The sequence below is a fragment of the Nerophis lumbriciformis genome, linkage group LG34, assembly GCF_033978685.3.
Source record: "Nerophis lumbriciformis linkage group LG34, RoL_Nlum_v2.1, whole genome shotgun sequence".
Taxonomy (NCBI): Eukaryota; Metazoa; Chordata; class Actinopteri; order Syngnathiformes; family Syngnathidae; genus Nerophis; species Nerophis lumbriciformis.
In genome coordinates, this window is record NC_084581.2 from 21,360,570 (window position 1) to 21,372,952 (window position 12,383).

At 42.1% G+C, this 12,383-nt stretch overlaps 1 protein-coding gene across 10 annotated transcripts in view; it reads right to left on the reverse strand.

Moving 5' to 3' along the window:
- syne1a (spectrin repeat containing, nuclear envelope 1a) overlaps positions 1-12,383 on the reverse strand; it is a 160,297-nt gene that overhangs the window by 48,319 nt on the left and 99,595 nt on the right. For all 10 annotated transcript variants that reach the window (XM_061929703.2, XM_061929706.2, XM_061929705.2 and 7 more), the window contains 14 exons: positions 10,092-10,418; positions 9,827-9,979; positions 9,596-9,763; positions 8,223-8,399; positions 4,852-4,998; positions 4,552-4,677; positions 4,286-4,462; positions 3,908-4,173; positions 3,672-3,828; positions 3,204-3,602; positions 1,411-3,009; positions 781-1,109; positions 506-650; positions 202-426 (listed from right to left, as the gene is read on the reverse strand). In XM_061929703.2, coding sequence (XP_061785687.2) covers positions 202-426; positions 506-650; positions 781-1,109; positions 1,411-3,009; positions 3,204-3,602; positions 3,672-3,828; positions 3,908-4,173; positions 4,286-4,462; positions 4,552-4,677; positions 4,852-4,998; positions 8,223-8,399; positions 9,596-9,763; positions 9,827-9,979; positions 10,092-10,418 — 4,395 coding nt within the window. The remainder of the gene's footprint in view (positions 1-201; positions 427-505; positions 651-780; positions 1,110-1,410; positions 3,010-3,203; positions 3,603-3,671; positions 3,829-3,907; positions 4,174-4,285; positions 4,463-4,551; positions 4,678-4,851; positions 4,999-8,222; positions 8,400-9,595; positions 9,764-9,826; positions 9,980-10,091; positions 10,419-12,383) is intronic.

Here is a 12,383-nt window from a genome sequence, read left to right on the forward strand (position 1 = left end):
GTTTATCTGCTGCAAGAGTACAGTTGGAAATTGATTTGAATATGGAATGGAAAAAGGAATACACTATCTGGGCCAAACTCCTGGGAAGGGACAGTAGCTTCATATAAATAAAGAAAACTGGAAAACAAGGGACACCCAACTCCATTGTATCCTAAAATTGTGTCTCAATACTTTTGCCCCGATAGATTGTATTTTCCTTACTTTTTCTGTCAAGTTCCTCCACTCCCTGGCAGTGTCCTCCAGTGCCCTCTCCTGGACTCTCACTACACTGCGAAGCCTGGTCCACCTTTGCCATAGTGATGAGAGAGCATGGTGGACGACGGCGGCTGCACCAGATTTGATGACGAGCCGCTCTAACTCGACTACCTTGTCTTCCTTCATAGCAGTGATAGCAAACTCCTGAAGGTCAGCGTAAGTCGCTAGAGACTGAAAAAAGTGACAACAGACGGGTAAACAGAGTGGTTCGCTTTAAAGCTGTAATAAATAACACTTAATTTTCTCCCACCTTGTATTTCTCACACTTGTCTTCTGCCTGCTGGAGACTCTCTGCTTTAGCGGTGGAGAATGCTGCCATCTTGCTCTCTACATCGTTCATTTGTTCAACCAGCCGGTCTCTGTCACGTTGGATGGAGGCCCATAGAGACACACACCTAAGAAAAATAATTGTGTAATACACACACCACTTTGTTTAATGGTATTAAACATACATTGAGTTGTACTAATTGTTGTCCACAACCCAATGAGATGTATCAACCATTCCACATAAGAATAAATCAACACCTCTCATGGACGTCTTTGCAGGCCTCCGTATGGTGTTTGATTTCTGTGCTCCTCATCCGCATGGCTTCAGCTTCTCCTCTTAGCTGGTTCATCGCAACTTCTGTCAACAGGGGCTCAAGGGTGTCTCTTATCTCTTCTGAAACAGCCGTATAATTATTTTCCTGCACTGAAATTTCTTGCAGGTTGAGAATCCAATCTGTGTGATGCTCCAGATCCACCCCAGCGTTGGCACTTTGAAGGCAATCGGCGGCACAATCCAGGTGTGTTTGCATGGACTGCAAGGTAGAGTGGTGCCGCTGGATCATGGCAAGAGCTGGACCCAGAGTCAGCTATAAAATACGGAAAGTGAAAAAATGTACTCAAATTAATGAGTGGTATATACTATATGCTTCAATACATCTCTATTTATTCAACCGCAGAGTCCTAGGGTGCTTTGTCGACAAACTAAATAACCGTCCGGGTCAGAGAACATTGGCATTAACAGCTGTGGTTTTGTTGGTAATCTGCTCGTGTAGTCTGAAAATGTGTAACTCTGAAAAATCCACTGCAGATTATATTGGTTCTCAAGATGATATACAGTATGAGTATAATGAGTCTGAATTACAGTATTTATTGTACCAGCACACATACCTGCTTTTGGTTAATATCCTTTAGAACTTCAGCTCCCAGCCTCCTCAGCTCCTCTGCTTTCACATCCACATAGGCTGGAATACTTTCCTTTCTACTGCAATATCTTTGAACTTCCTGACTAAACAATGTATCCACCATCCTCAATCTGCTCTTCACTTCTTCTTTCATGATTCCCAGTTTGCACATTTTCTCCTGTACACTCTCAACTTTGGCTTCTGTTAAGCTTACAGGCTCCCTCACTGCGGATTTAAAGTCCTTCAGCCATTCAGCCATTTTCTCCATCCCCGTCGTGAGGTCTTGTGGGACATCCTTTTCACTTTCTCCAATGCAGCATTTAATGTCTAAACGTAAGGACTGCAGTGAGTTAAGCAGGGATTTCATCTCCTGAAAGGCAACGGTGTCGAACCTCAAGCAGAGGCTTGCGATATGCTGGCTACATTCTTTGGCCTCTAAAGATACACGATCCAGACGTTCAAGTAATGCAAAAAGAGCTGCAATTTTATGCGTGGCATCAAGTTCTTTGTCTGACTTGAGTCTAACCAGATTGTCTTTGGCAAACTTCAGTTCCTGGTCAAAGGTTTTAAGTATTATGTTGTGATCATTGATTATCTTCAAGGCATGATCCAAATATTTTTGTTTTTGATAATGTCTTCTTTTAAGAGTGTTGTGAAGGCGCACTAGCTGACGTGTTTCCTCAGCTTTGTATGTGTAGCCCGTACTGAGAAACCCCTCATTTTTTCCATGAAGTTCTCTTACCGCAGGGCTGATGTTGGATAAAGCTTCATCCATCCTCTGATAGTCACTCCTTAAACAACGCAGCTCCTCATCACAACTATTGATAGTCTTCTTCTCCAGATTGTCAAACTGCTCCTGAAGGTCCTCCAATGTGCTTCGAGTCGTATCAAAAAAAGTGCTAAAATCTTTCCTCTCTATGATTATTTGTTGAATCCTGTCTTTTTTTTCTTTGGCCAGCGCCATGATGCTATTGTACTGTTGGGGGAGAGCATTGAGTCGCTCGTCTAGGTAGCAGTGGTCTATCTCGTTCAGAGTGGGAAGGATCTCCTGGCCTATCCTTTGTACGATCAATAGGAGGTTCTCGTTCTCCGTAGCTTGTTCCAGGACTTTTTGAAAGGTGCATAGATGTTCTTGCAGTACCGAGCTATCCTCAATGTGGTTGAGATTGATTTCCCGGAAGGTGATGGCCTCCGCGTGTCTCAGCCAGTGACAGGTCTTGTTAAGGTCCACCTGGAAGTACTTCCTGGATGTCAAAGCTTTGTCCAAGATTGTGACACGCTGGCTGGTTGTCTGGAAAGCCGCTTCGAAAACCGCCTGCAGCTCCTTAAGTTTTGCCAAGGTTTCTTCTCTTTCTTTGTCTGTGGCATCCTTCTCGAGCTCCCGACCTTGAAACCAGAGAGATACCAACTCCCTCCGGTAGGCTCGAAGGCTGCTTTGGATGCTGCGACACGCAGACGCCTGTTTAGCGAGATCCTCTGGAAGAAGCGCAATGTGGTCATCTATCAGAGCCTTCCTCTCTTGTTGTTGTACCCATGACAGTGCTCTCCCCAGACCCTGAAGGAACTGAGTCCTCTCTGTGAAGGCCTGGGGAAAATAGATAATTGTATAAATACTTAATCTTGTTAATCAATGATCAAACATGCTTTAACGGCATGCAATAATCAGAGCCATTCCTCGATTGATTCCTATTGTTGAATGTGAGCTTTTATTTTCCCGACTTTTTTAATACATTTTCGTAAAAGCTTTGTGGAATTCTACAGGGATTTCCACCTGTTTACCTTGCTGAGGTACTTCCTCCTCTGGGCTACTCGTGCCTCCAGAGCCTCCACTTCAGTCTGGGCGTGTTCAACAAGCTCCTGCAGGCTTCTCCTTTCCCTCAGCCCCAGTCTGGAGGCGACACATTGCGCTTCGCTCACTGCTCGGCCCAGCAGCTGCTGACGGGCCTCCAGCTCCACGCACACGCTCAGGTGGTCGAACAGAAAACTCTGGGCCAGGTCAGGCGGTGGGCTGGTTTTCAGCGTGGAGGTGAGTGCGGGTCGCTTCTCTTCCACCCACTGCCGTGCGTCCCTCAGCTGCGTTTCCACCCGTGCCAGTTCCTCTAGTGTCTGTGAGGAGTCCTGGATCTTCTGGTGGATAAGAGTCTCAAGCTGAGCCCAGCGTTTCTCCAGGTGACCCACCTAGTAAAGGGGGAAACAATTATATATTTGAATAAAACAGACATTTTTAACCATCTCTTAGTTTCTCACCTGTTGTTTGACTAGTTCCTTGTCCAACAGGCTTATTTGTGGCAGAATAGTTTGTTTCTGGTCTCGCAGATCTTCTAGGGTTGCTTTACGCTTCACAAGGTCACTGGATAACTTTTTAAGAGCTTCTAGATGTTCCCTTGTACTCTCAGTGTCGGCCCTGTGAACACATAGACATCACTTGGGGAATATCTCATCTTAATTTCAAGGTAATTGTTAAAAAAAGTGATGATTAGTACCTGGCCAGGTAGTCCCATTCCCTGGATACTTGATGGAAAACCTCCTCGACAGCAACCACGCTCTCCTGATACTCGCCACTTCGCTGCATGTCGTCCCCTCGTTCCGCCTCGAGCTTCTCTGCACGCTGGCCTATTTCTATCCAGCTCCTCCTTAGTTTCTTCATGTCTTCCAGGATGGGACAGTCCTGTCCGTCTGTCATTTTAATGATGGCCTCATTCAGACGGCTTAACTCAGACTGCCTTTCCCTCACGTGCTGGAGGAACTCCTTAAGTGACAAGAAAAAATACAGCTTTTTCTATTAACTTTGGGTTTTAATAAACAATAACATCATTAATCATGTATCAATAACAAATCATGTATCAATAACAAATGCACACCTGTGCTTTGTCCAGCTGGTTTTGTGCAATTCTGGGCTCAAGCTCTGCTGGACATCTAATGAGGTTTTCCAGTTGCTGCTCCGTCTCTCTCAGCCGTACCTCCAGATGTGTCTTCTGCTCCTCGACATCTCTCCAGGCGTCTGCAACCTCCTCGCAAAGCATCATGCGCTCCTCATTCTAGAAACAAAACAAAAAACATTTAACTTCTGCAACACTGTAACAAATATGACTTCATAAGATCGAATGTGTTCTTGTAGCCAACTGACCTGGAGTTTGACCTGCTGGATAGCGGCAGCCACCTCCTGCACTCTGAGGAGTGAGAGGTCACAGGAAGAGCACACCAGCTGGAAGTAAGTGCTGGCCTGTTCCTGGAGGGCCCTCTCTTGCTTCACCTGACAAAATAAGTCAACAGCTTGCACAACTGAAATGCAATTCGGTTTGGAGTCAATACCATCTCAAGAAACAGAAAAAATAAATTTCCCACAAAGATGGAGGCAGATAATGGTCCAAAATGTATTGGGAAGATGAAGATTTAGGGTGAAATAACTGATTTATGTATGTCTGACCTGCTGTAGTGCCTTCTCTACGTTGAGAGGGGTCTGTGCAGGAGGCTGTGGTTGCTGGGAGACAGACCTCAGCCAAGTCTTGCACTGTTGCAGAGTGTCTTGGAGACTCAAGTGTCTTTGGAGCTCATGGTCTAGGCTCTGATATACCTAAAAGCAAATTTTAAAAGATATTACAATTGTTTTTTGTTTTTTTATTAGTTCCTATTAGGGTTGTCCCGATACCAATAATTTGGTAGCGGTATCAGTACCAAAATGTATAATGATACTTTTTGAAACCTTTCAAAATAAAGGGGACCACAAAAAATTGACTACGGTCTGGGAGCCTATCAGCAGGAAAGGTGTAACAACTACATTATTACCTGTCACTGTTTATAACTCCTTGTGTAGATGTGAATGCTTATTATTTAAATGTGTACCTAAGTTTGAAGCAAAGGTGGTAATACTAATCGCGACCTTTGGTGAGGCATGTTTTAAAGCAGCACTTGCAGCACGCACCTCCTTGTTTAAAGTGTCACATTTATCGATAGTTTTGAAGCCCAAATACCTCCATATTGTGCTTCACCCACTCTCTTTATTAACCAGTAGAAGTGCAGTTTTTTGCCTTTCTTCTTCTCCACACTGTTTTTGCTTTTATGCACTTTGTGTGTGCGTTCAACATCATGCGCCTCGGCTCTGTACGCACTGCAGCATGCGGATGAAAAAAAAGTACAGGTATTTTTTAAAAGGCAGTATAGTATAATTTTTAATTCATTAATACCGTGGTACTTTATTAGTACCGGTATAACGTACAACCCTGGTTTCTATTTAAGTTTAAAATGAGAAACACGTCCTGCAACAGAAATGTATGCCTTTTTAATACATTGAATAATCTAATGAGTGCTTGGATGTGCATTCAGTAAGTAAACAAGACATTGTGCAGCAACATTTTTGACAGGTGTTGAAAGCGGAGGAGTCTGTACCCTAAGCAATCTCTGATTGACAATCTTAATATGGAAGCTCTATAGACAGAAGAAGGGGAGGCATGTACAGTATATTGGCACACAGCCATGAGTTTTTGGCAAAACCCTATTGGCTGGCATGGTGCAAAGTGGCAGGCAGGATATTAGAGCTTACATTGGGATGCAGTTGGCAGCCACTGGTGCAACTAAAGAGGAAGTCAGCAGTGTGGCGGAAAAGTGCGGCTGGATCACACGATGCCAGATTGGCTGGTGTGGACAAAAATAGTGGAGTCTCAGGAGGTGAGCAACGATGACATGAGTGGAAGATGCCAGAATGACAGAGTGGTGCTGGATTAGAGGGCTTCCCGAATAGTGGCGCAAGCATGAAACCCTGGAGTTGACAGGGGGATAAACTGGAGATTAATATGGCGAGATTTAGTTAGCGACTTTGGCAAGAAGAGCAGCTGCTCGAGGCTTCCACCTGGCAGCCCCCGCCATGTCCTTTACGTTGGCGGTGAAGGACAGTTGTCAAGAGATGGTTTAGGTGTCACATTGGGTTAGGATTAAGAGGTCGCCTTGGCGGCTGAAACATTAATGACATTGATATGTTGACGGGGTGTGACTGTGCATGTGTGGCCTTATTTGGCATCAGCACATACGCATGGAAAAATGTTTACGCATCCTTTATTAGTACGTGAAAATCACTTTCGCTGCTTTAAATTACACAAACAAAATGATTCTTTAAGTTGCTGTTTTAGTGGAGAGTGAAGATGTGGTCCGATCTTGGTCAGTGGAGCTTCCCTGTGTGGGCGACCCGGGTAAAGAGGAAAAAGTGTCCTGTTTAAGGACACAGCAGCAGTGATTGGCATTGATGAAGCTAGATTCAAACCGGGAACCCTCTGGTAACTATATAACACACTTTGCCTTCTGAGCCTCATCGCCCACACCAATAACATGTTGAGATTTTCACTGTGAATGCTGTAACGATCTTTTTTTTTTATTACCCAAACTGCAAAGAGGACGCGAGGGTTAATTGGAAAAAGGCGATAATTAGAGAAAATTATTTAATGAAAATTCAGTAAATATAAAACCACTAAATTTGTTAACCTAAGTAATAATTTGAAGCACACCAGGAGTGAAAAGTAAATTATTGCCTTTTTTAACAATTGCCCAACACAACAGAATCAATGTCTGCAATAATACCTGTGGTGAGTTCATTGTAAACAGTAAAGCAAATATGAGTTTTACGCCAACGGGTGATCAGCGCAACAGGCATTTTAAAGCGCATGCAGAGGTGGATAAAGCTGCTTGTTGATGACCACTCATGATATTTCAAATGCAGCTACTGCCAGCTTGTGGAGTTAAAAGCTAAATACAGCCTCAAGTCAGTTATTTGCTTTTATAGATCAGTGCTATAATTAGTTGTTATGTTATAATGGCCTACTGGCCTTACGCCTCTATCTGGCCTGCTTTTACCATATCAACTCTTGCAGAACCTGAGGTCCTCTGACACCAAACTTTTATCTTTACCAAATACCAGAACAAAGATCCATGGCGAGGTGGCATTTAGCCCCACCTGAGAAACCACTCGCCGGAAACCCTTGAGGACTGCAGAGACTGTTGTTATTTAAAACAAAGGGTGAAAAGAAGGCACACCTTTTTAATCAGGCTTTTTACTGATTATTTCAAACTCTTCTTAAATTCTTAATTTGTATTCTGTTATTTTCTATTTTATTTATGACAATTATTACTACTGTTATTCTCACTATTTTATGGTTTTATTATTTATTAATTTACTACACGTTTTATTTTTACATACAATTTAAAATATATTTATATTACTTTTTAGATAATGTATATTTTTAGTTATTCTCCAATATGGGTGCCTAAAGATGGAGGGTTTTTTTTTTTATCAGTCCTCAGTGACATGCCATGTTTTGCTATTGTCAAAAGTGCTGTGTGTATGTGTGTGCATGTGTGTTTTCTTCTTTTTTTTACTGGTGTAAAGCACTTTGTGTTGCAAATCCTGTGCATGAAAAGTGCTGTATGAATGAAGTTTGATTGATTAATGTTGCAATTAATTGAATTGATTGGAACATTTCCGAGAAGTGTTTCCTCTCACAAAAAACTAAATATATTTGTTAAAAGCTTAACAGGTGTGTGTGTGTGACACATATACTGTAGTTAAGCTTGTATAGCATGCTGTGAAATGGAATGGAAATGACTTATTTTCTAAAAAATACACAAAATTAAGGCAAAAACTAAAAAAAAATTAGGCCACAGCCCACAAACAACGTAACGTTGCAGGAATGTCATTGCTGTTTACTGGGTCAAAATGATTACTATGATAAAGATAATTAAAACAACAAAAACAAAGGTGGCCTGAAAAGTCTAGTATTGCTTCACAGCCCTACTCCCCCTTTCTTTACTCACTCTCTGTGCTGTGCTACAGATGGCAGAGTAACTGTCTCTGGTGCCTTGCTGGTGAGCCTGGACCTGCTGTCTCAGCCTACTCTGCACGCGCTCGTCACAGCCTTGCACCAGGTGGTCCCCTCGCTGATTCAAGCCTGCCAAGCGATCCTCAAAGCCTGCTATCTCCTCCATGATGGCCTGCGGAGGACAAAGGGACAAAGTAAAAAAAAGGATGTCAGGCTGGTCAATGACACAGGAGGTCAGAACAGGCTGATGGCACACAACACAATGTGGCCTTGAAGGGCTAATTATTAGGTGGTCGTGAAGAGATCAAGTTTGAAAAGTTAAGGCTTTGAAGGACTCTACTACTCCACCAATGCATTGCCATTTGCATCCCTAGGAAAATGTACTAAAAATGTACTATTGAAATATATATATATATATATATATATATATATATATATATATATATATATATATATATAAAGCAAATAAAACAAATACTATTCACAATATTATTTCAAAAAAAAGTTTGCACACTGGAAAACTGGCATCTTTTTTTAAATTAGACTAGAGGTAAGCATTTAAAGCCATAGAAATAGAATTTATTTTTTTAATACATATTTGTGTTCCTCCTTATCCTAACTATACTACCGTTCAGGAAATATATGAACAAATACTTAAAAAAACCTTACAACAATACAGTTGCCAGAGTCCCTGGGTTTTCTTTCAGTCCTGTTCAGTGTTGCCACAGTTACTTTAAAACAATAATTCAATTACTGATTATTACTTTAAAAAGTAACTCAGGGGCGACGGTATTTTTTAACTGGGGGGACCGAGCTATCAGCAAATTACTTGAACTCAATGCATTGTTTTTTCATCAACATATGTTTTGTTTGAACACTTTCATAATAACTTTAATTTAAAAAATGCTGAAAAGCATTCACACATATTTACCTGAACATATTCCAGTCTAAATCACAGATCTGTCATAGTAGACAGTTATTATCTGATCAGGGGCATATTTGGGGGCCCAAAGCAAACCTTGTCGTTGGGGCTTGCCACATAACAAAAACAATATATAATTTCCAATGTTGTTACAAACAATCATGCTAACTAAACATTATTGCACAATTAATATGAACTATACCAAATTTTATCCCAATAGGTGTACTGTATTATCACATTTAGAGCTGAAAAGAGACAAACATTTAACAAACAAGCAAACGGCACTAATTGGGTGAAATGGCCCATATGTATGTATTGTGTATTGTGTTTCAGTATGTGTGTAATGCTGATGAGATGTAATGTACTAAATCATATTTATAGTGAGTTTATGTGTAATGAAACCTATGTGACTAAATGTAACATTGTCAACCATATGTTTTGGTCACCTTGTGCCTCGCCAGCTGCTTTGTGGCCTCCTCCAGACTTCGGCTCATGCTGGGGTCAGGGGTCACCATCCTGCTGGACATCTGTAGCAGCCATCGCTCCGCCTCCTGTAGCTCGTGGTGGTATACTTCCTGCTCCTTGACCTGGCCCTCGAGGTGCTCCACGCGGGCCTAAACATCACAACATAACGTGTCACACATGACCGTGAGGACAACAGGTACATGCATTCTTACCATGGCCATATTACACAGGTCACTGTAGTCTTTTTGCAGTCTATTCATTTTGTCTCTGACTGAGGGGTAATGGACTGATGCCAACAGAGCGTCGCCCTTCTCCAACACTGACCTGATGGAGGCATCATGGGACTGGACCATCTGTAACAGAGTCTGGGTGGGAGGAATAAAAATATTTGTTATACCCTCTCTTGTGCAGCTTATCGTCAGCATCCTTGAGAGTAATGCTTATCTATCTATTCTTATACAATAAAGCAACAAAAACCTTGTGTTTAGCGAGCTGTGCCCTTCGTTGGTATGATTCGGCTTTGGGCTCCAGTGGAGAGCTGAGCAAAGATTTGGTCTCCCCTAGCCACTGGGCCTGAGCCTTGTGGCGGTCCTGGAACTCCTTAGCCAGCAGAAATGCGCGTTCCAGGAAGCTGTGCTCTTGCCTCAGCCAGCCTGCAAGCTCCTCCAGCTGGGAAAGACGGGCTTCCACCTCACCTCCTAAGCTCTTCGCTCTGTCTTCGTTTAGGAAGTCTGCCACACGCTCGGCCCTCTCTCTCAGGGCCTTCAGGAAGATGTGACCGTGATGGAGATCAGCCTGCAGAGTCTAGATGACAGAAAAAAAATCAGCATCACTGATTTTATAGGAATACTGGCATTTAACGTCCTTTCATCAGAGCAGGCTTCGTCGGTACAAATTGGACAGCTCTGGTCTGAGAGGATGGTAGGACACTAGACAATAAAAAAAAAGAGGACAATAGAGTGTATGTTGAAACGGCATGTTGAATCCAGCACCATCCACTCAGACTAAAACTGTCTTATCCAAGTCTGAGTGCAAGAACTGATAAAGTCTGCTCGGATGGCAAAAAGTCTTCTACAAACAGTCTACTTTTGCGATTGATTCGATGCACAGGGAATGTTTGAGGGTGCGCGAGAAATACGCTTATCAGGTCTATCAAGTTGACATTCAACAATCACTGATCTCTTTGTCCTTAACCTCCTGGCATTTTCTACAAAGGCTTTGTGGCCTTTAGGTAGGCTGACACTAGCATGGCAATATGTGGAGAGGCCTGGCAGGTCATGGAGTGGACGAACCACAGTGAATAATATGAAAGGAGGACTCCAATTATAGGAGCTCCTTAACAGGGAGAAGGAGCCACAGGGGTTTTCAGGGTAACTGCAACACAAGCTCGATGGGATGCCTTCTAGCTTTCATCATGGGTCTATTACTGCTTGAGTGAAGATCTGCTACGCTATGCTAGGGGACATCTCCAGCTAGGCTGTTAATGATATGTTGTGTCTGCCTGCACACGTTCTGTGATTGTAGCGTACCATGAAGTCAAATCATTCCAATAACCCACCTGTGTTTCTTCTTCATGACCTTAATCAGACATCCACACATCACACAAACTGAACTAAAACAAGAAACATCTGCCGTAATTGCTCAACTGCCTATGTCAAATTATGCCAACTTCACATTCTACTCTAACATCCCACAGCGCATCAAGTGTGTATAATCTGCCAGCCTTGCAAGATACGAGTGTCCATATGGTGCGTTTCCGAACCCCACTCAATCATTAACGCTGATAAAGTAGCAGACATTACAGTCTGCTGCACACCGTGTGTCCTTTAGGCTGTTGTTAAACGGTCTTCTGTCATGAAGCTAACATTAATTATTCAAAGTCTTGTGTATGCCTTCTTTGTGTCAACATTCTGCCTGCATCACACTTCAGTCACTGTATTCCACAATTCGCAGTAATATTTATATGTATAATAAACATGGATTTTTATAAATACAAAAAACAGTTGGTATGCTGTATTTCATTCTCTGAATGTATATAAAAATATTTTTTGGAATTAAAAAAAAAAAAGCACAAAAACTACCATATAAAAAAGTAACCTCCAAAAGTGTTTGTTGTTCTATGTTGCTGGTTGAGTTACAAGTTGTTCTAGTTTAAATACAGTTGTTCCCATTGTTGGTCCCACTGTTCAAAAGTCTAACTGCGGCCATCATAGAACATTTAGTATTTCTCCAGGTGATGCGTTACGTAACATTTGAACATGACTAACTGTCCTACAAGTGAAAAAAAGAAGTTCAACATAGTGCAATACTAAATTAAACAACACCAAAGCAAAGTACAACTACTCATGCTTCGAAAAAGCCTGACAGATACAGATTATTTAAAGAGGAAAGACCCTTTCTGATGTTAGTTAGATCTATTTCCGGTTCTATGTTCATCATAACTCCTTTTTTTTTTCCATAATTGGTACGTTTCAGTGGTATCATCGCAACAAAAAATAAAACAAAAAATAAGTACAACACAACTGTGTAAATATTCCTTAAGATACTCACAGAACTGAATTATAGATGGAGGACTTGGCCTCATACGTTTATTAGAGAAGAACCAGTGCACCTTTCTAGTGTTACAAGTTAGCCTCAAACAATGTACAAATCCAACTAATGGCCCTTGGCACAGCTATTGATTGGTCATCTTTGTGTCGATGCCTAATCATCTCAGTTCAATGAACATCCCTGGAGCGTTCACCACAGGTGCACGACAGCTAGTGAAGT